At 36.6% G+C, this 25,378-nt stretch overlaps 1 protein-coding gene across 6 annotated transcripts in view; it reads right to left on the bottom strand.

The window, feature by feature from the left end:
• Positions 1-1,402: 1,402 nt before the first annotated feature.
• BEND6 (BEN domain containing 6) overlaps positions 1,403-25,378 on the bottom strand; it is a 59,000-nt gene continuing 35,024 nt past the window's right edge. For all 6 annotated transcript variants that reach the window (XM_077903573.1, XM_077903571.1, XM_077903575.1 and 3 more), the window contains 4 exons: positions 12,975-13,195; positions 11,314-11,506; positions 10,159-10,295; positions 1,403-2,691 (listed from right to left, as the gene is read on the bottom strand). In XM_077903573.1, coding sequence (XP_077759699.1) covers positions 10,168-10,295; positions 11,314-11,506; positions 12,975-13,195 — 542 coding nt within the window. In that variant the 3' untranslated portion in view covers positions 1,403-2,691; positions 10,159-10,167. The remainder of the gene's footprint in view (positions 2,692-10,158; positions 10,296-11,313; positions 11,507-12,974; positions 13,196-25,378) is intronic.

Genomic DNA, 25,378 nt, shown 5'->3' on the forward strand with positions numbered 1-25,378 from the left:
TACTCCATAAAGATCATGGGCTCCTTGGTAAGTGCAAGGACTCTGTATTGTTTGCTGCTGCTGCTGAAGGGTCTGGGAATGCAGGGCTGGTGACAGAAATCCTTCCAGACTCAGCTTGGGTCAGAGGACCACAGGGAACAACCAGGGCTCCACAAAATACTTCTCAGAGGAGCCATCCTGGCTGGAATCAGTGGTCTCTATGACAGCAAAGAGAGGGCCTTTGAAAGGTCTGAAGCCTGGCAGGGAACCCTGGCCCCTCCCACCATCCATGAATGCAACTGCAAAAGCTGGACCAGAAAAACCATGTCATTATAAAATAAATGTTGAAGAAAGGCTATGGCACAACATCAGCACAAAGATTTTATAAGAAAAAATGTGAAAAGAGCTATAAGGACGATCGCATGAATAATACTAATGAGAAAAATAAAAGTGATGTCATAGAACAGATAAAAATACTGACCACATATTTCATTACAAGGTTAAAAAAAAGATTTTTTTTTTTTTAAGAGTTCCATCTACTAGGTAAAAATCTTAATGAAACTATCATCTCCATATAGGAAGACTGCGGACATACATGTAAGAACTTATACATTAGTAAGTTTTTCTTTGACACTTTTGTTAATTGCAGATTTAGAAAGTCCTTCTCTTTCAGATACATAAAAAATATTTGTATCTTTTATACGTTCGGTCCAATTTTTACATTTTATTAATCTTGCATTCTTTATGGAATATAGTTTGAAGTAGGAACATAATTATTTTACATTCACCATTTACTTCAGGATCATTTATTGAATAAACCTTCCTTTCCCTACTTATGAGAGGTTCTACTTTAATCATATTCCAAATTTACATGTATGTGAATATATAATACATGCATATATATACACACATGCATATATATCAATTGCTTTCTGGGCACTATTCAGTCTCATTAGTTTTCTTATTTGTAACTCATTTAGAATCAATATGTGAAGCTAAATTAGAAACAATATGTATATTCTATTATCCATAAGAATATTAACACATCTAAAAATACTTTAAGGAAGGACTATAGAATTCTAGTTGAATAATAGTTATGTTTTGCAAAGGCATTTTACATTTAGTAGGGAAAACATACTACGAAGTTTTTTTTTTAAAGGAAATAACATGTATCCCAGTAAAATCATTCAATAAAAATGTTAATGTTCCTGGATAGTGTGTATATATCCTACATAGCATGCATGTTTAATCTGGTTATTGTCTTTATCATACATAGTGTGGCTCTTTAGAAAACAAAAAAGTTAAGAGCCACATAAGCAATTATAATAGTAATGCCTTAATGCGTGTCAGTAGAGAAGCAATCAGCCCAGGAAAGGATTTCCCCCCCCTAGATTTTATAAATTAATAAGAAATGAGCAAATACTTCTTATGTTTTCAATGGGATTTATTTATATTTAAGTAAAAGTAGCAAATGTTAACAGAAGTTATTTCCTTAATCGTATTTATTTTGTATGACCACATTGTTATTGAGCAGCATTATGGAATGTTCTCTGGGTCTGCAGTTCTGAACTTTCCAACTATTATATGCGACCTCTTTCCCAAGTTTAAACATAACCTGTACACTGAAGAAGCATGGCTTGTTATTGCAAAGTTGTCATGTGTGGCAAGCTGACATCAAAGGAGAAGCCTCTTGATGAAGAATGCTTTATCTTTCATTCATTCACAAAATGTTTTTTTTCTTTTTTTTTTTTTACAAAATGGTATTTTTCTTTTTGTGTGATTATCCAACCCATGTGATTTTGTTTTCAATACTTTTTTCTTCTGATATTATGAAATCAAACCAGTTAAAACTAAGCAGTATAGCAATAAAACTAACCAAATACAGAGGATGTTATATCTTACATAGGATATTTTAGATGACATTTATGTTTTATGTTACACATATATATTTAATGTATGTGGGCAATAAAAAGTTAAAAGCATGTAAACACACAGAAAAAATTTTCAAATCGATGATGCACTGTTTTAACACTCACAAAACCTTGGGTTTATTTCTTTTGCAAGAGTGCAGTGGAATAGCTTCACATTAAAATAAACAGGTCAAAAAAAAAATAAACAGGTCATTCTGCTTTCACTTCTTTTGGATTATTTTTAGGTAACAGAATAATTCTGTAATTTCATTGTGAAGACACCATTACTTGGTTAGGTATGATTATCAGATTTTAGGCCAATTTTGCCGCCCTCACATTCATGAACATTGATTATTTCACTACTTACTTTCCCAAATATGTGTTTATGCTGAAGATCCAAAAACTAAAATGGGGAGTCATTGGTGATAATAAATGTACAGTGATTGATCCAGGACAATGACAAATCTTAGGAGCTGAAGTTTTTGTTGCTATGATAAAAGCTCTATTGTGTTAAGTTAGCTGTACAGAGAAGCATTTGGGGACAGGAAAATGCATATTTCTAAGAAAGCATATTGCATGCTTATTTGACTGTTAGAAATTCTCCGGTTTGATGCATCACTGATATTTAAGCTGGAATCTACATGCAGCTTCTTCAGCAAGCTTGTTGCTCCATCAAGAGTCAGCGTTATTACGGATGTCTCACAGCTTGTCACTATGTGTGTCTGTGCTCACTGCAGAGTCTCCAACAAAATCCAATGTCAAATTCAGAACTGAAGTGTTTTATTTCAGATACCTACAACACCTACAAAAAAGAAAATTTCAGAAAAACAGCAAATTTTGTTAGAGTTCTTATAGTACTTTTAATAGTTATATGAGTTATTTCTGTGTCTACTACAAATTTTTGTGTAAGAATACACGTTTTTAGTATGAACTATTATTATTGAGGTGACTTAGAAATTATTTTATGATCTATTCAGAGGAATTCCAGCTTAGACAACAGTTAAAATATTTTACATATATTTTCATCTCAAATGACTTAAAAAACGATTTTGTATTAGATAAAATTTCAAGCCCACAAAGTAAAATGAACATCCCCACATACCCATCAACCATCCTAAAAGATTATCAACAATTCTGTTTATCATTCTTCAGTGACGTTTGTTGATTGTTTAAATAGCAGGCAGTTTCCCCTGTTTCACCTCTTTCAAAATTCACGAAACCCAAATGAACTAGGTTAGAGGCAGATCACTATAAAGCTAATAAAGTTTGTTTGCATGAGTACCTTCCAACATGTTCACATGTGTATATATTTCTGTTAAATTTGCAAAAGTTAAATATTTCAACCATAATCATAAGACGATTATCTTCCCAATTCAACTGTTCCTTAGTTATATTTTCTCTGATTATAACTATCGGGTGGCAGTGGGCATTTCTGAGATTTTGTTAAGGATTTTGTGAAGGGATATATTTTTGTGCTTTGCCATCTCTTCTATATATAGTTATATTAATGGTGGTCATTCCAGTTTGGAGTGTTTTCTAGCAAAAATATAAATATGGTAGGGACGCCTGGGTGGCTCAGCAGTTAAGCGCCTCCCTTCGGCCCAGGGCATGATCTTGGAGTCCCGTGATCGAGTCCCACATCAGGCTCCCTACATGGAGCCTGCTTCTCCCTCTGCCTGTGTCTCTGCCTCTCTCTCTGTGTCTCTCATGAATAAATAAATAAAATCTTAAAAAAAATATAAATATATATGGTCATTTCAAAGAATATTTAAGAGGACTCATTCCATAGAAAACTTGAAATGCCTTGAAATGTTATAGTTTAGATATCAGAGCAACTTAATAGAGGTTTCTCCAAAGTTGACAACAATCCTAAAAATTACATTGCTGCTGAAGAGTTAAGAATTTGAAGGAAAACTCTGTAAAGTGTAAAAAAAATTTTTTTCATCTATGCTAGAGGATAGTCCAAATTATTTTTTTATTCTTTCTATTGCAAAATTGTCAAATGAAGAGGTAATCAACTTGTATGCAACCCCTAAAAAGTAAGGTAAAAGTATTACAGAGCTGTAAGTAAAATATGTAATTTCCCTTACATTATGTGATATTTGAAAAATTTGTTAACTTTTAAACATTATGTCATTTTGGGGCTTCTGGCTGCTTCAGTTGGTAGAGCACGCTACTCTTGACTTCAAGCCCTACATTGGGCATGGAACCTATGCAGAGTTGAACTGACTGTATATTCATAATTTTGTGTTTCTTTTCTTAAAGTGAGTTCTCCAAATATTATTAAGCTTTAGGTTCCACAATTCCCGGATCTATCCCCAAGGTAGGTAGTATTATTTATCCCTGTTTAAATTAGAATTCAGAGAGGTCATTTATTAAGAGGTAGTAGAGGAGGCTTTAAAATCTGCTTAAAGACTTTCTGACCCTAAAACATATAATTTTATATGTCAAGTCGGCTAGGCTATGATACCACGTTGTTTGGTCAAACACTAGTCCAGATGTTGCCGTGAAGGTTTTTTTTAGATGAGATTAATATTTAAGCAGTAGATTTTCAGTAAAGCACATTCCCTTGCGTGATATGGGTGGATCTCACCCAAGCAGTTGAAGGCCGTAAAAGAAAAGACTGAGGTCCTTTGAGTAAGGATGTTTCTGCCCTCACATCACCTTTGAGCTCAAGACTGCAAAATCACCTCTTCCCAGGGGCTCCAGCCTGCTAGCCTGTCTTGCAGATTTTGGACTCCCAGTCCTTACAATTGTGTGTGCCAATTTCTTCAAATGTCTCTTTATATAAATCCCACTGGTTCTGTTTCTCTGGAGACCCATGATGTGCAATAAGAAGTACAAAGAACTCTGGGACTACATCAAAATAAAAAGCTTTGGCACAGTGAAGGAAACCATCAACAAAACAAAAAAGGCAACCTACTGAATGAAAGAAGATATTTGCAGATGATATCTGATAAAGGGTTAATATCCAAAGTATTTAAAGAACTTATACAACTCAACACCAAAAAGCCTCCCAAACAATCCAATTCAAAAAATGGGTAGAAGACCTGCATAGACATTTTTGCAAAGAAGACATCCAGATGGCCAATAGGCACATGAAAAGATACTCAACATCACTAATCATCAGGGAAATGCAAATCAAAGCCACAGTGAGACATCACCTTACACATGTCATGATGGTTAAAATAAAAATCACAAGAAAAAGAAATTTAAAACAAATTAAAAAAAAAGATTTTGCTTATTTATTCATGAGAGGCACACAAACACACAGAGGAAGAGACATAGGCAGAGGGAGAAGCAGGCTCCTTGAGGGGAGCCTGGTGCAGGACTCAATCCTGGGACTCCAGGACCATGCTCTGAGCTGGAGGCAGATGTTCAACCTCTGAGCTACCCAGGCATCCCAAGAAAAAGAAATGTTAACTAAGATTAGAGAATAGAGAACCCTAAAACACTTGGTGGGGATGTAAATTGGTACAGTTACTGTGGAAAATAGTATGGAGTTTCCTCAAAAAATGAAAAATAGAAATACCATATGATCCAATAATCCCACTATTGGATATTTACCTGAAGAAAACAAAAACATATATGAAAATATATATGCACCCCTATGCTTAATAAAGTGTTATTTGCAATAGCCAAGATATGGAAGCAACGTAAGAGTCTAACAATAGATGAATGGATAAGGAAGATGTAGTGTGTGTATGTACACACACACACACACACACACACACAGAAGAATATTATGCAGCCATAAAAGGACAAGATCATACCATTTGTGGCAACATGGATGGATCTAGAGAATATTATACTGAGTGAAATAAATCAGGCTGAGAAGGACAAATACCATATGATTTTTCTCATATGTGGAATCTTAAAAAAATGAATAAACAAAAGCATAATTATACCTGTAAATACTGAGAACAAATTGATAGTTGCCAGAGGGGTCGGGGTGTGGGATGGGCAAAATTGATAAATGGGCTCGGGAGATACAGGGTTCCAGTTACGGAATGAGTAAGTCATGGAACTAAAAGGCACAGCATAGGGGATATAGTCAGTGATATTATAATAGGGCTGTATGGTGACAGATGGTAGCTACACTTGGGGTGAGCATAGCATAATATATAAACTTGATGAATCACTATACTATATTGTATGTCTGAAACTAACGCAACATTTTGTGTCAAGTACACGCAAATAAAAAACTAATAAAAAAATTCTTCAAAAATAATACAAAGAACTATATGCTAGTGTTGGCTCTCTGTTACAAATCATATAATCTTGGCAATTCATTTATCCTCTTTAGGCTTTAGTCTCATTATCTCCAAAGTAAGGAAATCATTTTATTTTTTTAAAGATTTTATTTATTTTTTCATGAGAGACACAGAGAGAGAGAGACAGAGACATATGCAGAGGGAGAAGCAGGCTCCACGCAGGGAGCCTGATGAAGGACTCTATCCCAGGACTCCAGGATCATGCTGTGAGCCGAAGGCAGACGCTCAACCGCTGAGCCACCCAGGTGTCCCAGGAAATAATTTTAGAACAAGAATTCTTAATCTTGGCACAACTGACATTTTGGGTTAAGTAATACTTTGTTGTAGGGGAACTGTTCTATGTCTTGTAGGACGTTTAGCAGCATCAATGGCTCCAACCACTAAATGCCAGTAGTATGATCCAGTTGTGGCAACCATATATATCTCCAGACATTTTTAAATATCCCCTAATTGAGGACAGGGGGAAAATGTTTCTCCCATCCTATTTGAGCGCTGCTGTATTAGATCATCTTTAAGTTATAACATATGCATAGGTAATATTTTTGTAGAAATTATATAGGCTGAGGCAGCTTTGGAACCTTCAGGAGAAGACTGTCTGACCATATAGTGGGATGTTATAAAGGTTATTTTAATATTTTGTAATTCTTATAAATAAAGTTTTCTTTAGTTCCTATAAGAAAGAAGCAAAAAAATGGAGAAAGGTCAGAAAGATTGGCAACATAAAGCTCTTGGCAATGTGAGCCACAGGCAACTTGAAGACAGTCACAGGAATGAGAGAATAGATAAAAAGGGGAGAAGGATGGAATATAGTGCTTATCCTCTCAGAAATGAATCTTAGCTGGAAAATGATTGTTGTTTCAAATCCAAACCACCAGTGGCAACCTTGTGCTCAGTACTGGTGGAGGGCACAGTTTACCACAGGGTAGGCTAGGCTTCTTGCATGCATGGGAACTTGTCAATGTCTACATGATTCTGCAGTGCATATTGTCTTGCTAATAGTGATGCAAAAAAAGTTATTTATCCAAAGAATACTTTTTGGGGTGGAGTAAGGAGGGAGTATGGTTTGTCTGAGTAAGCGTAGTTATCTTCAGACTCTTGTTAGTTAAATAACCAAAAAGAGAAAAACATAGCAGCATTCCACTAGATGGTGCTATATCAAACTAATTCAAGAAGCATGGCTAAATTAGGTTGGATGGGATCCTATCTTTCCCAGCATATTTTCTCAGTCCTTTTGAAATAATTTGGATTTAGCTATACTTCAAATGAAAGATACCTGCCAATTAAAAAAAAAAAAATCCCATTCTAGTGTTAATCTCCACTTTTGATTCTAAATACACATATTTCTTTTCCAAGCAACTTGTCAACAAAGTGAGGTTCAGGCCCAGAAGGCACCAGAATATATTGTGTTCTTAGCAAAAGATTTGTTATTTTTTTCTATTTTAATTAATGCTGTAGTCAGGTGATTTTTTTAAAAAAAGATTTTATTTATTTATTCATGAGAGACAGAGAGAGAGGGGCAGAGACACAGGCAGAGGGAGAAGCAGGCTCCATGCAGGGAGCCTGATGTGGGACTCGATCCCAGGTCTCCAGGATCACGCCCTGGGCTGAAGGCAGCGCTAAACCGCTGAGCCACCCGGGCTGGTGATTAATAGCACTATTACTGGGCTTTAGGTGCATGCAAAACTGGTATAAAAACATTTTATTGTAAAAATTTTTATTGATATAAAAACATTTTAACTTGAATTTCTTCAATGCTCTGTTGACTGGTAGTCAGAGATGACTTTTGTGCATACCCTTGGCAGTCTGAGGTATTAAAAAGGCAGAAGCTGGGATATTAAAATACTTTGCAGAGCTCTGAAATACAAAAATGTGCTCCAAAGGGTACACCTATATAGCAGACCTTTGGAAGTCTGTTTTTTTTTTTTTTTTTTAAAGATTTATTTATTTATTTATGATATACATAGAGAGAAAGAGAGGCAGAGATTCAGGAGGAGGGAGAAGCAGGCTCCATGCCGGGAGCCCAACGCGGGACTCGATCCCGGGACTCCAGGATCGCGCCCTGGGCCAAAGGCAGGTGCCAAACCGCTGAGCCACCCAGGGATCCCCCCAGAAGTCTGGTTTTATGGTAATTTGCAGAGAACTTAGCTATTATGCATTCAGATAATGTCAAAATGAGCAGGTCTAAGAGTTCATTTAAGCAATTATCTCCTAACTGGGAATTTGTGAGATTTACAATCTACTAAAATCTTTAATGACTTGGGAGAAAAAGGACAAAAATATCCTATGTTTTATAAATATGTCAGTCTATTAGTATGGATGAGCGAAGGGAAAGTCCCCCCCAACTCCACCAACCCCTACTTCCCGCAGTTGATAAACGTGTTTTTTTTTTTTTAAGAGATTTTATTTATTTATGAGAGAGAAAGAGAGAGAGAGAGAGAGAGAGACTGAGAGAGAGGCAGAAACACAGGCACAGGGAGAAGCAGGCTCCATGCAGGGAGCCCGACGTGGGACTCGATTCCGGGTCCCTAGGATCACGCCCTGGGCCCAATGTGGCCCAGGGGTTTAGGGCTGCCCTAAACATGTTTTTTGTTTGTTTGTTTGTTTGTTTTACTCTTGACTCTTATCAGAACTAGGCTTATTTATACAGCAAAATAGTAAGCTACCCTCAAGAGTGCTGGGGATGGTAGTCAGCAATGGGTGGAAGGCAAGTGGGGGGAATTATTGCATTACTTGCAGTTCCAATCCTATTTAAAACACAGTGAGAACATAAAGATAAATAAAATGGTCTCAAAGGTGGCTAGAAAAAAAAAAAGGTGGCTAGAGTTAGGCAGAGAACAACTAAATTGAAAGTCAAAGGTAAAAGTCAAGGAAATTGAAGGAAAATCCTGCCCTCATATAGTCACCATATACCTCTATTAATAAAAAGTATTTAAAAAACACATTTATATATATTTTTTCACATATTTTCCATCAAAATAATAGAGAGGAAGGATGAGCACAAGTGAACCAACCAGCACACTGAGGTGTTAAAGCAAACACAAAATTCTACTCAACAGGTTTGCCTAAGGGTAGGGCCTGACTATAAAGTCTCTTTCCTTCAAAACTCACTAGAAGCAATTCTTTTTCTTAGTCTATTAGAAACATCTTGGTAAAAATCCTTATCAAACTGATACAAACTATAACAATTGATTATTTTTAAGAATTTATTTATTTATTTATTTATTTATTTATTTATTTATTTATTTGACACAGAGACAGACCACAGGGGGAACCCAGGCAGAGGGAGAGGGAGAAACAGACTCTCCACTGAGCCAAGAAAGAGCCCAAGGAGGGGACGGGGCTCCATCCCAGGATAAAGGCAGAAACCTAACCAACTGAGCCACCCAGGCACCCCTTTAACAACTGATTTAAAGATTTAAAGACAGTGAGAAGTAGGAGGGAGAATGGCAGAGGAGACCCCTCAGTACTTCCAGCCAGTGGAGGGCCCTCAAACAAACCACTGTTTGGAGTTGTAAATTTAGTCTCATCGTCATACCTTCGAGATTTCCCTAGGGTATCTCCCCTGTTCTAGAGAAACATTCCCTAAATTATCAAGTGTCCCACCTTTGGCCCCTTTCTACACCCACCCACAAGTTAAACACATTCCGTAAGGAAAAATAAAAATTCCTTAGTAAAAACCATTTGGAAAACATTACATACTCTATCACCTATTTAAAGATTTCTGGTGCACTTGGGCGTATTAAAGAGTATAAAAGTACTCTGAAAGATTCTGGAAAAGGAAAATCTCTATCTGAATTTAGCATTCCCCAAGTTTAAATCCCCTTCCCCATCCTCACCTCCACCTTTACAAATACCTATTAGCATTTCTTGGACCTAGTAGAGTCCTAGTAGAGTTTCTAGCAGAGTGTTCATAAAAATTCCAGGGATATTCCTGGGATAAAAGTATTACATCTTCTTGCCACATGGAAAGGATTGTGAAGATTGAGAGGACTTACCAAAGGGATCTACTTAATATCCTGAGAGTTCAGATTTTTGCTTAAATTTGGCTTCTTGGTACAGTTGTTTAGCTTTTGCCCTATCATTCTCCTAATTGAAACATCATCTGTGTTGGGAAATAACTGTTTTGTGACTCCTGTAAAAGACAACAACAATGACACACAAAAATCCTTTTTGAGGCCTCTGCATCTTAAGATGTGAACTAAGATAAGACATCAGGCAATCCACAATGTAATTTTGTCTCCATTTTGCAGAAGTAGTCTAAACACCCATGAGATATTTAAATACATGAATATATAGGCAGGGTCTGCAAAGCAAACTAAGAGATACTGAAGGTCTATGTTAGAGACTGAGAGCATACATATTGTATTCCTATGGTACTGCAGCTTTAATCTTGCTACTTCTCTGAACTCTAGATCCCCTTGCTCCAAAATGTTAGTTTGTTTTTATCCATTCTCAGCATCAGCTGAAACAACTAAATTCTTTTGACTGTTTTCCAACTAAGAAATGGCATATTAAAATATAGAGAACTTAGATTCAGTGATTCCCTAAATTTGTTTGATATTTGTAAAAAAGTTATTTGATAATCTAGATTATTATATTTGAGGAGATGCATTAACCTAAAAACTGTAAGTAGGATGAAGGAGGGCATGTGATGTAATGAGCACTGGGTGTTATATACAACTGATGAATCACTGAACTCTACCTCTGAAACTGATAGTACACTATATATTAATTAGTTGAATTTAAATAAAATAAAATAAAATAAAATAAAATAAAATAAACTATAAGTAGGAAATTAGCTCCTACTTTTCTAGAATAAAAGATAAAGGATCTAGAACCACGATAAGAAAGAAAATAAGACATAAACTGTTACTGAAATTTTGTTTGAAAGGATTTTGAAATAGATTTTTCTGAAGTTATTAATTTTATGAATTCAAACATATAAGTGAAATAAAATTTAGTTTCATTTTAATAACTACTTTACTGTACATTTTTTTCTATAAAATTTACCATATTTAATAAGAGGTTTAGGCTATCTTGAGATTTTTCTTTGATAGAAAAATAACAAAAAGAACATGAAAGAACGACTTAACCTTGAATGGTAAAATAATTTCAAATTCATGTGATAATGTAATACAATCATATTTTACCTATAATTTCTTGAACTTCATTCTGATTCATAGCTGGTTTTACGGCTTTGTCCCTCGAAGTAGAGGACTTTGCTCCTGTCAGGCTGTGTGTGGCCATGTATTCATTTGTGTAAAGTACTTGCATTAAATCATTAATAAACTTCTGAGGCTTGCTCTTGTTACAACGGGAAATCTGCCATTTTTCAATCTTGAACTAGAAAATACAAAGTAATAACTGAAATTAGAAAAAGAAAAGGAAAGTAGTATCTGGATAAATATATTACTAATCGAGTTAAGACACACCAGAAACAAAATCAACATTCTTTAAGGTGATGTATTTTACTTTTAATACATATTTTACATTTCAGGGGTTATCTTTGATATAATTCCCAATTTTATGAGGTATTTGTTTCAGAGTTTATACAAACTCTTGTCATGTAATCTGGAATTGGATAGTTTAAGGATGAGTCCCATCCTCAGCACCTCCTATTAGGTGTGGTAGGCAGAATAATGACCCACTGAAGCTATCCATGACCCTAGAACCTGTGAATATATGACCTTATATGGGGTGTGATTAAAGTTAAGGACATTGAAATGGGGAAATTATCCTGGATTATTCAGGGCCCAATTTTATCACATGAGCCCTTAAATGCAGAAGAGGGAGGCAGAAGAGTGGGGCAGAAGAGTGGGTCAGAAACAAGACCGGAAGGAAGAGGACACATTGGAAGTGAGAGGGGCTTTGCCTTCATGGCTGGTTTTGAAGGTGGTAGAATGGGCCATAAACCAGGGAATATGGTTACCTCAAGAAGTGGGAATGGCCTTCAGTTTCCCGTCAGCAAGCAAATGGGGAACTCAATTCCACAACCACAAGAAACTGAATTCTACAATAACCTAGAGGGGCAGGAAACAGATTCTTCCATAGAGCCTCCAGAAAGGAATGTACCTGCTGCCTCCTAGATTTTACCACACTTCTGACCTTCAGCACTCTGAGATAATACATTTGTGTTATTATAAATCACCAAGTTTGTGGCCATCTGTGACATAGCAAAAGGAAACGGATATACCAATATTCAAATATCCTAAATGTTGGATGTTAGTATTTAATTATTGCTCTGGAAGGCATATTTTCCAAAACTGATATTGGATTCTAATGAAACTCTGGTCCTTTTAGCTTCTGTTCCTTGAAGAGAAATTGGAGAAGTAGGAAAAGATTATATTCTTCCAACATGCAGAGGCTGAAATTTACCTTCTATCAATGATATAATTTTGTAACCCTCAATGCATAGTTATCCCTCACTGATTTAAGAATTTTCTAGTTTAATGACCTCATCCTTGACCACAATTTGACTGTAGTTTTCTAAATTGGATATTTGTGAAACAAATATTGTTTTGATTTATCGTCAAAAAATTGTTTTATGTAATTTCAATGTTAGGGTCATGACCTAAAGTTACCTAATGTTATCTGATAAAACAATGATCATTTTGTAGCCTTTTCTTAAAAAAAAAATCTTATTTTTAAGTAATCTCTACACCCAACGTGGGGCTCAAACTCACAGCCCTTAGGTCAAAAGTAGCATGCTCTACCAACCAAGCCAGTCAGGTGCCTCATCATTTCGTAGTATTATTTCAATTTTTTCATTTACTGTATCCCAGAGAAAGTTAGAGCAGGTATTCCAACTGACCTGTTTTTCATCAGTATGATGCTCTTCTTCAGCTTTCAAGGAAATAGGTGAACTGGAATTAGAGTTAGAATTACTGCACGTTGAGGCAAATGAGTCTGGTGAGGAGTTGTTTGTTGCCCTCCAGAGGGTGGATGCAGATGTGGACATGGTTCCTCCACCCTTAAGCAGGGCCTCTGCCATACCAACTAATTCTTCAAACTGCGTGACCGCCTGTGGTAACACTGATGGCAAGAAAAAGTAACCCTTTATAAATACTTTTAATAACAGGGGCATATATTCCTATTTTTAAATTGTGCGTATATACATATTACATAGCATGTATAGAAATAGGTAGAACAAACTGTTAACATTTACTACTTTTTTTTTTTTTAGATTTTATTTATTCATGAGAGGGAGAGAGAGAGAGAGAGAGAGAGATGCAGAGACACAGGCAGAGGGAGAAAAGCAGGCTCCATGCAGGGAGCCAAGGTGGAACTCGATACCAGGTCTCCTGGTCACCCTGGGCTGAAGGCGGCGCTAAACCGCTGAGCCACGGGGGCTGCCCCATTTACTACTTTTGGAAAATAAACATGGTAAGAAGAGTGGTTGGGATGTACTTACTTTTTATTTTTTGATTTAATAATGGCTTAATAATAAATCAATTTTAAAACATCTAGTTATATTTAAATGTATATGCATTACTTCAGAACTAAAATGGATGGTTTATTTATTTATTTATTTATTTATTTAATTTTAACAGATTTATTTATTTATTCATGAGAGACACAGAGAGAGGGAGAGACACAGGAAGAGGGAGAAGCAGGCTCCCCTCAGAGAGCCTGATGCAGGGACTGGGACTCATTCTACAGACCTGGGGACCACACCTTGAGACGAAGGCGGATGCTCAACCGCTGAGCCACCCAATCGTCCCTAAAATGGTTTAAAGAGTTGATTCTTTTTTCTAATTGCTAAGAGTATTATTTGAAGGGTTTTAATCTCATTTGGAGACATTAATCATCAATCGCCTTCCAGATACATCAGGCCAATTTAAATGACCATTAAATAAACCATTTATATTCAAATTTATTAAAATAAATTTTCAGTGACCTTTGTGTGTGGTTTTCCAGGGAGTCAAATTTCATCAAATTAATAAAAATTTGTTGCCATAGGGAGACAGAACATGAGAGACTCCTAACTCTGGGAAACGAACTAGGGGTGGTGGAAAGGGAGGTGGGTGGGTGGGGAGAGTAACTGGGTGAGGGGCACTGAAGGAGGCACTTGATGGGATGAGCACTGGGTGTTATGCTATATGTTGGCAAATTGAACTCCAATATAAAAAATAAGGCCTAATGAATCAAAGAGACTTCATTCACACTTTAAATCTTGGGAAATATTTTAAACCCTAGAAAGTTTTTAATTGCATGCCTAAATAGGAATAGGGATGTTAAAGACCTGATAAAGGCAAAATACAGAAACTGGTTTTTCTGGGACAGTGAAGAGAAAACAACTATTTACATTATCTTTTCAAGAGCATATCAACAATTCAAGAAAGCCTTTGAATAAGAGAAAGCAGACTTTCAATCTTATACTTGTGTTAAAAGATGGGCACTGAGTGCGGCACTTGATGGGATGAGCACTGGGTGTTATGCTATATGTTGGCAAATCGAACTCCAATAAAAAAATATACACACACACAAAAAATTTGTTGCCATGATTCAAAACTGTTTTTACATGTTAAGGATGAATTTTGGTAATCAGCTGAATATTCTCTTTGTTCCTTTTTTGATGGAAACTTACACATTCAAAGGTTCATGTGTCCATGTAAAATGGTCTTCTCTAGTTATGGTTATATCTAGTTTGTTTCCTAAGAACAAATAACATTTTGATGGAGTTGGAAGACACTATGAACCCACTCTGATACAACTCACACTGTTTGAGGGCTTTGGCTGCTGAAGAAGTAAAAAGACTGAAAATTTTTTAGACTTTTCTTAATCATATTATTAAGCCAAAATCTGGATTAATATTTGATTTGAGAGCTGAAAATCAGGCATATTGATGACACATCCAAATCAATACATCTACTACTATATTAATAGAAAAAACAGTAAAATCTATTAAAATCTTCCTTTATATTCTTTCAATTAATATTTAACTAAGCACCTCTAGTGTCCCATTTGCTAACTCAAGAAGCAATTACTCATTGAGCATTTAATAATATGAAACATTTATCTAGCTTTTATTCTGTGCCAGGCACTATTCTGAGGGCTTTACTGATGTTCATTCATTTAATACTCACTGCTCTCTGAACTAGATATCATCATCACCCCCAGTTTATAGAGGAGGAAAATTAGGCAGTGAGAGAGGCTAAAAAACCCATCCAGGGTCAAAACAATTAGTGAGAAGAAGAGCAAAGATTCAAATTCAGACTTAGCCAATTCGATGCTATAAACTACTGTGTTATGTAGATTTTTGACATTTGCCAGCCACTCTATTAAGTGCTAGAGGAGAGACTGGGAGCACACCAGATGTGATCCTGGACTTTTGGACTGGGTGGGGGCGGCGGGAGGTGGGTTATGCAACCATGGCGTGAGTAAGAATTTGGCCTGCTTAAAGAGAGGTCTGGCCTCCCTTGTTCTTGGAAAGTAACCTCTAGGGATGTCTGGGTAGGTCAGTGTTTGAGCATCTGCCTTTGGCTCAGGGCGTGACCCCAGGTCTGGGGATAGAGTCTCACATCAGGCTCCCTGTGAGGAGCCTGCATCTCCCTCTGTCTATATCTCTGCCTCTCTCTTTGTGTCTCCCATGAATAAATTAAAAAAAAATATTTAAAAGGAAAAAAGAAAGAAAGAAAGAAAGAAAGAAAGAAAGAAAGAAAGAAAGAAAGAAAGCTCTAAATCCTTGGAATTTTCTGAGTGACAGAGGAGTGTCTTTGTTATTCAAGGTGAGCCACACCTGATAGCTCATGCTAAGATATATTTCAGGGTGTGAACAATCACACTCAATAGTCTTATCATGGAACCTGACCACAGCCAGAAAGCTAGAAAGATTAGTCTGAGTTCATCATAGGCAATCAATTAGTCATGCCCATGTAATGAACTCTCAATAAAAACTTTGGACACTGGAGCTCAGGTGAACTTCCTGGATGGACAATACTCCATGCATATTGTAATATATAAATGCTAGGAGGATAGTGCATCCTAAAGGCAACAGGAGCTTACATTTGGAAATCACCCAGAGTCTGCCCTCTGTGTATTTTCCAACTTTGGCTGGATCTAATTTGTATTCTTTCCCTGTAATAAATGCAACTACGAGTATAATAGGTTTCAGTGAGTTGGGAGTTTATTTAGTCAATTAGCGGACCTGAGGGTGCTTTTTGAAAACATCTGAGTTTATAGTTAGCATCAGAAGTCTTAGGCAAATGGGGCAGTCTAGAGAACAGTGCCATTAACTTTGCAATTTGGCCAACTCAAGGTACCTGCAAAGAAATGAAAAATTGCAATTGTTAAGTGCCACAAGGGAGAGGCATAATGTGCTTGACCCAGTTTGGGGAGGCGAGGGCTATGGAGGGCTTTTCTGAGGGGGTCAGGATTGATTTGAAAGCTGAAGGCTGAGTAGGAATTAAATAGTTGGAGGAAATGAGAAAGTCATCAGAGGCAAAGGAAATGCAAGTTCTGTATTTGAGGAACTGCAAGAAGGCAGCTAGAATGTAAAGAGAAAAAAGGAATTTGGTATAAAATGAGGTGTAAAGAATATTTAGTGACTTTTTCTAATAATGGAAGTTGGACTTGTTCATTGGAATGTATCCTTGTCATTTCTGTGTATCTCTACTCATATTCATGTATTTTCTTTTATGTAGCTAGACTGTACTACTATACATAGTGTTGTATCATGGTTCTTTTTTTCCAATTAAGAGTGTAAGTTGAATATTTGCCTATTTTGTTAAATCTTCTTGGAAAATAGGGATCCCCAGGTGGCGCAGCGGTTTGGCGCCTGCCTTTGGCCCAGGGCGCGATCTTGGAGACCCAGGATCGAATCCCACGTCGGGCTCTCAGTGCATGGAGCCTGCTTCTCCCTCTGCCTATGTCTCTGCTTCTCTCTCTCTCTCTGTGTGACTATCATAAATAAATAAAAATTTAAAAAAAATCTTCTTGGAAAATATGGTATTTTGAGATCTTATTTACATAGAATCAAAAGCAAGATCTCACACAAAGTCTGAGCAGAAATTAAGTAGGTAAAGTGAGATGAGTTTGACAAAATGATATACTCAGTTAATGCACACCCAACAAGACAGAATATCTCCATCCTCCCCGAAAGTTGCCTCATGTTCCTTCCAAGTCAATCCTTGGATTTGCCTTAGAGGCAACCACTAAACTGACTTCTTTAGCCAGAGATAAGTTTTACCTGTTCTAGAATTACATACAAATAGGTTCAAATGGTATATTCTGTACATATATATATTTTAAATTTTGGTCTGACTTTTTTTTGTTCTGCATAATGTTTTGAGATTCATTCATGTTGTCATATGTATCTGTTAATCATTCCTTTTTGTTATTGACTAATACTGCATTTTATGGACACTCCATAATTAAAGTTTTCATTCACCTGGGTTGATGGGTTACTTTGATGATGGGTTGATGGGTTATTTTCCAATTGAAAATATGACCTTAATGATTCCCTAATATTCTAAGGTATTGATGTTTTATAATTTATTTAAATGTTCTTTTTTTTTTTTTTTTCAAATTTTGGTTGCTTCCAACTTTTCTTGTTTGTTTGTTTAAGAGAGAGGGAGAGGGTCACCTGGGTGGCTCAGTGGTTGAGCATCTGCCTTTGGTTCAGGTTGTGATCCTGGGGTCCTTGGATCGAGTCCCACATCAGACTCCTCAAGAGGGAGCCTGCTTCTCCCTCTGCCTATGTCTCTGCCTCTCTCTCTCTGTGTCTCTCTCATGAATAAATAAATAAAATCTTAAATACACATACATACACACATACAAAAGAAAGAGGGAGAGAACGCGTTTGGGTAGGGGGTGTGCAGAGAAAGAATAAGAGAGAATTTTAAGCAGAGTCTGTGCTGAGCACAGAGCCTGACTCAGGGCTCCATCCATCAACACTGAGATCATGACCTGAGCCGAAACCAAGAGTGGGTTGCTTAGCTGACTGTGCCACCCTGGTGCCCCACTTCCAATTTTTCTTTATTACAAACAAAACTCTTTTTATTTTTTACAAACAAAGCTCTTATGAACTGTGTAGCACATACATCTTCATTTGTATTTTTGATCACAACAATGCTACAAATTCCTGAAAGCATAATAATGGGGTCAAAGGTATAAATGTTTTCTGACCTCAACTAATACTGCTGAATTGCTCTCCAGAAAGATTCTTCCAACTTATCTGGTTACCAGCAATGTAAGAAGTCAGTGTTTTCGCTACATCATCAAAAACAGGTGTTAATCATTAATAATAATCTTCACTATTTTGATAGGTTGAAATTTTAGTAAAATTTAAATTGCAATTATTTTATGATTATGAAGTTAAATATGTACTTATTTATTGGTTATCCAAGCTTCTATGAATTATATATTAGACCACAGAATATTGGTAGGTTTTTTTTTTTTCTTCTATGTAATCTCTACACCCAATGTGGGGCTTGGACTCACAGTCCTGAGATCAAGAGTTACATGGTCTGCCAACTGCCAGCCAGCTGCCCCTAGTATTTTTTCTACTTTTTAATAACTTAGATAGTTTTTGTAAAGTGATTATAAGAGTACCTAGTGTATTATAAGCACACTGTGTTATTGTTATTTACTCCCTTCTATATTAAATATTTTAACCTTTCATTTGTCATAAGTTGCAAGTATTTTTCTTAGGGTTTTTCTTTTAATTTCATGATATTTTGAAAGCATACACATATTTTTTAGTTTTTATTTTAAAGCAGCAGTCTTTTCTTTAGTGTATTATTAATCTATTTAATGCTTAGAAAGTCATTCACCAGGGATCCCTGGTTGGCTCAGCGGTTTAGCGCCTGCCTTCTGCCCAGGTGTGATCCTGGAGTCCCAGGATCCAGTCCCACGTCGGGCTCCCTGCATGGAGCCTGCTTCTCCCTCTGCCTGTCTCTCTCTCTCTTTCTCTCTCTCTCTCTGTGTGTCTCATGAATAAATAAATAAAAAAAGAAAGTCATTCACCATTCAGATCAGTAAAATAGTCATATATTTTGTATAGTTCAAATATCTTTTTATAAGTGAGTTTTTTTCTGCCTGGATATAAGTTTTAAGCTTCTAATGGATAATTTTAAACACAAAAATTGTAAACTCCCATATATCCATCCCCCAGTTTCAGCTCACAGCCAGTCTTGTTCCATTTATACTCCTGTCCATTTTCTCCCCAACCCCAAGAATACTTCAAGCAAATCACAGGCAGCATCTCAATTTATCTGTAAATATTTCTACAAGTATTTCTAAAGGTAAGAAATTTAAAAAATATAAACATAAAAACATGTGATAGCTAGAAATACTTATCAGTTTTTCTTCAATGTCATTAAAAAAAACTAGTAAATGTCCAAATTTCTCTGATTTTCTCATTGTTGTTTTTACTTTATCTGAATCAGGATCCACATAAGGTCCACATGTTACAAGTAGTTGGCTGTGTCTGTTATAAACTAGAAATTATAAGTTTTCTTAGTTTTTTCCTTGGAATTTATTAATTGAAGAAACTGTTTTTTTTTTTCTTTAAGATTGTTTTTATTTATTCACAGAGACAGAGAGATAGGGGCAGAGACGCAGGCAGAGGGAGAAGCAGGCTCCATACGGGAAGCCCGATGTGGGACTCGATCCCGGTCTCCAGGATCACACCCCAGGCTGCAGGCAGCGCTAAACCGCTGCGCCACCGGGGCTGCCCGGTTGTTTGTTTTACAAGATTTCCCACAGTGGGATTTTGCTGAGTGTATCCATAACATAACATGAGTTATCCATAACAAACATGAGTGTTTAACATATGGTGCTGTTCCCTAAATTCACTCTTTTTTTTTCTTTCGTAAATTCACTCTTAAATTGATAATTAGATCTAGAGGCTTGATTAGATTTAAGTAGTATTTTAAAATTTTATCAGGTAGCATTGAATGCATGGTTAGTTTTTTTGTGATATTAGTCATCACTGATGACCACACTTAGATTCATTATATCATAAGGAGTTGCAAAACGGTGATATTCTAATATTTTTCTTCTTCATTTATTAGCTAGAATTTTTGTACAAAGGGAAACTTCCTCCCATCAACTATTTGTTTACACTTAGGTTCATTTCCTATAATAATGACAGGATAAATGGTTGTTTTTTTATCTGTGTTTGCCATTATGACGAATTTGATCATTAGAGTTTTTTTGATCTCAGGTTTTTTTTTCTTTTTTGAATACTATTATGAACTCATGCACTTAAATATATATGATAACCTGTTGCAGTTATCTTTATTATTAATACTCAAATTGTCCCATCTTTGGCCACTGGGAACTTCTTTTAACTGGCATGTCCACATAGTCTTTGCTAACTGCCTTGTTTTCTGATATGACAGGATTTTCATCTGGATTTTTTGTGCTAGGCTCCCAACATGGCTTATCTTGATACACTTCCTGTGCAAATTCTGGAATCACCCATTTCTCCAAGGAACCCTAGCTCTTTTTAGTGGGAAGTATTATTATACAGCCAAGTCCGGGGCTGGGAATGTTCTTTGCTATTGGGTTTTTGTTTTTAAGCCTATTCAGTGAACAGTATTAGAAAATACATGTTATTAATTTTTAAAGATATACATTTCATTATGTATTTAAAGCAGTATTTCCCACTCAATTCAGAACATGGGGTTTTTATTTAAACTGTATAGTTATGTTTTTAGTGTGCCACATGGAATGAAATGAGAATCTAACTTGAACTTGCATCCCCTACTCCCAGCACACACTGGAATATCAGTTTTCCAGAGCCGTTTGCTGAATAATTTATCCTTTTCCTGATTAACTTGCAAGACTTGCTACATGAATTTCCAGGCTCATTGCAAATGTGAAAATGCAGCACTTCTTGTTCAAAGCTTCTTAAAAATTTTAATATGGTGATGGCAGAGCCTTTAACCAGTACGTGGGGCCCTTCTAAGATCAGAGCTCTGAGTGACTACATACGGCACACATCCATGAAGCTGGTCCTGACGACTTGTGATCCTGAACAGTGTAATAGCAAAGAACTTACATGGCACTTGCTATTGCCAGGTTCTGTTCTGAATGCTTTACATGTCACCCAGGTAAGTACTTTTATTATTTCCTCTTTTGAGATGAGGAAACTGAGGCACAGGGTGGTTAAACAACTTGCACATGGTTAGACAGATAATAGGTGCAGAGCCAGGGTTTGAGGCCAAGTGGTTTGGCCCCTTTAAATCCATACTCTTTACCTCTATGCCATAGTGCCTCTAGGATAGTTCTTTATCATATATGAGGTTCTATTTGAAGGATATGCTTTCTGTTCCATTGATGTGCTGATTTTGCACTAGCAAGTCATTTTTAATCATTGGAAATTTATGAGATTTAATATTGACAGGTTATACCCTCATATATTAGCCTTTGGAAAAGAAATCATAGGAAGTACATTAGTGAGACGTTGTATGGAAAGTATTACCAACCCTCACGCTTGATTGATAATTTTGCTCAGGTATAAAAGTCTAGATTTACATCATTTCCATTGAGAATTTGGAAGACATTGCTTAATTATCTTGGAATTTCCAGTGTTGCTAGTGAAAAGTCCAATGCCATTCTGATTCCCAATCTTTAGCATGGGACATGCTTATTCTCTTTGGATCTTCCCTTTATTTCTGGTGAAATTTCACAATGTTATGACTTGGACAAGTCTTTTTGCTTTTGGTATTATCTATTAATGTAAACATTTGTGTTCTTCAGTTATAGAAATTTATGATACTAATTTTTAAATAACTTCTTCCTCTTCACTTTTGAATCTTTTAGGACCTCTTGTCTTTGGACATTCAACCTCTGGGACTAATTCTTTATTTTTCTTAATCTTTTCTATTCTCCTTTCCTTAGTTTCTTACTCTAATATCTACAAGATTTTCCTAACTTTAACCTCCAGGCATTTTATTGAATTTCTAGGTGTCAGTAAAATTTATAGATTTCAATATCCCCTTATTCTTTGGCTGTTCCTCACTTAAATTACTCTGTTCTTGTCCCATGCAGATTTCTTCTGCTCCCTGAATTGTGTCTGTTTCCTTTGGCCTTATTTTTCTCTTTGTTCATTTTGATCTGTTTTCCACATTAGAGGATTTTTTCAAGTAATTACCTTCCCATAGCTCTACCCAGTGTCCCTGAGTTCATAGCTCTGATTCAATCTCTTCTGGAAGAAAACCTGCATCTTCTGCTGTGGTGAGGAGTGGCAGTTGCAGGCTACATAGGAAAAATGTGTGACTTTATGGTCCCAAAAGATCTTTATGTAGGTCTTTCAATGACTCCAGTTTTCACACTACCAGCACTATCATAATTCCTTTCACAGGTACAAATCCTAAACCATTTATAGTTCTGTGGTGTGATTTGGCTTCTTTCTTTTTAATTTATCTACCTCTATCCCCTCCTTATCCCTATCCCAGACACTGAACTTTCAGGTTCCTACAGTTAGTCAGTTACTGTTCATCCATTTGCTTTTCAGTTTCTAAAATTTTATTGGCATCTCTTATCTGCTGTGATGTCCTTTCGAGTTTTCTTGGTACTTTTGTTTTTATGCATTTCAAATTTATATCTAGTAGGGTTTCTTTCTTTCTTTTTTTTTAAATTTTTATTTATTTATGATAGTCACACACAGAGAGAGAGAGGCAGAGACACAGGCAGAGGGAGAAGCAGGCTCCATGCACCGGGAGCCCGACGTGGGATTTGATCCCGGGTCTCCAGGATCGCGCCCTGGGCCAAAGGCAGGCGCGCCAAACCGCTGCGCCACCCAGGGATCCCTCTAGTAGGGTTTCAAGAAAGAAGGGAGACTCCCACATATTTCACTTAAGCTTTATATCATACTTAAAGAAACTTGGGCAAAACTTAACTGATTTTTGATTCTTTACTGAAATTTCATTTGTTATAAGAATTTTTAGTTGATGCTTTCTTTTTCCTAGGTATGTATTCATTCTTTAAAAATAATTACAATTGGGCAGCCCTGGTGGCTCCGCGGTTTAGCGCCACCTTCAGCCCAGGGCGTGATCCTGGAGACCGGGGATCGAGTCCCACATCGGGCTCCCTGCGTGGGGCCTGCTTCTCCCTCTGCCTGGGTCTCTGCTTCTCTCTCTCTCTCTCTCTCTCTCTGTGTGTGTCTCTCGTGAATGAATAAATAAAATCTTAAAAAAATAATTACAATTTAATATCTTCTATACAAAAGATATATCATCTTTTTTCATTTTATATCTTACAGTGTTGGTCAGTTGTGGTCCACAAGACATGTTTCATCTTCTATTTTATCTTTTATTTATTTTTTTAATTTTTTATTTATTTATGATAGTCACACACACATTGAGAGAGAGAGAGAGAGAGAGAGACGGAGACATAGGCAGAGGGAGAAGCAGGCTCCATGCACCAGGAGCCCGATGTGGGACTCGATCTCGGGTCTCCAGGATCGCGCCCTGGGCCAAAGGCAGGCGCTAAACCGCTGCGCCACCCAAGGATGCCCACAAAACATGTTTCAAATACATAATACATGCACGTGTAGCATACACACATTTGCCATTCTGAATGTCTAAAATGGCATATATATTCTGCTGTTTTTCTGTTAGTAGACTTTATAAACTGAAAGAAGAACCCTGATTCTTAGTTCAAAGGATTATTAAGAGCACAAGTGGGCAAAAGATAAATAACCATTCTGCAGTCTTCTCTTAGACCCTTTTTTATTTGGATTACAAATAAAATTTCAACTTCCTATATCTTCCTAATTCCCAACCATAGCTTCATAAAGGCCTACTATGATCATGTTATTTAGGATAATATTTAAGATTGTGTTTTTATGGAAGCACCTGGGTGGCTCAGTGGTTGAGCATCTGCCTTTGGCTCAGGTCGTGATCCCAGGCTCCAGGGAGCCTGCTTTGCCCTTTGCCTATCTATGTCTCTGCTTCTCTCTGTGTGTCTCTCATGAGTAAATAAATAAAATATTTTTAAAAAAGACTGTTTTTATGATCTCCCTCAAATCCCAATCGTCCTTTACCTTCCTTATTTTTCCTATACTACTATCAGCTAACATATAATTTACTCATTATTTGTTGTGGTTTTTTGACTGTCTTGACCCACTAGAAGTAGGCTCCATGAGAGCAAGGATCTTTGTTTTATTTTCTGGATTTTCCTAGGTACTTAGAACAGTGCCTAATTTATAACAGGACTTTACAACTCTATGACTTGGTTTCTGGAGGTACACTTGTGTGTGTGTGTGTGTGTGTGTGTGTGTGTACAATATTGTATATACAATATTAAATATATAATAGATTATATAGACAGTTGTAAGTGCCAAAGAGGAAATGAAGCAGGGGAAGGGGGATAAATAATGTTTCAGGGAGAGTGGTTGAAATTTTAGACTGAGGAAGGAGTTTAGGGAAAAGATGAATTTAGAGTAAGGTGTTGGATGGAGTGAGTGTACTTACTTGAAGTAAGCAAGTGGGTATCTGGAGGAAAAACATTCCAGCCTGAGGAAATGACCAGTACAAAGACACTGAAGTAAGATTATGTCTGATGTCTTCAAAGGAAAAACAGGTAGTTCAATGTGGCTGGATCACAGAGGAGGGAAGAGTAGCAGAAAATAAGGCCAAGAGAGGTAAGTAGAAGAGAAATGGCCAGATCATGTAAGGACTAACGGTCATAAAAATGACTTATTTTCCCCTGAGTGAGGTGGAAATGCATGTAAGGGTTTGAGGTGAAAAGTGACATGAACTGACTTATATTTAACAGGATTATTCTTGCAACTTTGCTGAGAATAGATTAGAGAAAAGCAAGAGCAAAAATAGTGACACCAGCTAGGAATCCACCATAATAATCTATGTGTAAGATAATGGTGGCTTGGACTAGAGTGGTAGTAGTAGGGGTGGTAAAAAGGATTGTATCCCAGAAATGTTCCAAAGGTAAAGTCAGTAGAATTTGTCAATGGACTGAGTGTATGATGTAAAAGAAATATAGAAATTGTTTTTTGGTTTGAGAAACTTGAACAATGAAGTTAGCATCAACCAAGATGAGGAAGAAAGAAAAAAACAGGTTGAAGGATAAGGTCAGGAGTATGGTTTTAGACATGTTAGTTTGAGATACCTATCAGTAATGTCACATACACAGTTGCACAACGAGTCTGGCATTAAAGGGAGAAGTCCAGGCTAGAGAATCATAGCTTATTGATGGATTTTAATATCATATAATTGGGCACTTTTTTTGTGTCAGATTCTGGTG

This window comes from Canis aureus, chromosome 7, assembly GCF_053574225.1.
Source record: "Canis aureus isolate CA01 chromosome 7, VMU_Caureus_v.1.0, whole genome shotgun sequence".
In the NCBI taxonomy this organism is placed as follows: Eukaryota; Metazoa; Chordata; class Mammalia; order Carnivora; family Canidae; genus Canis; species Canis aureus.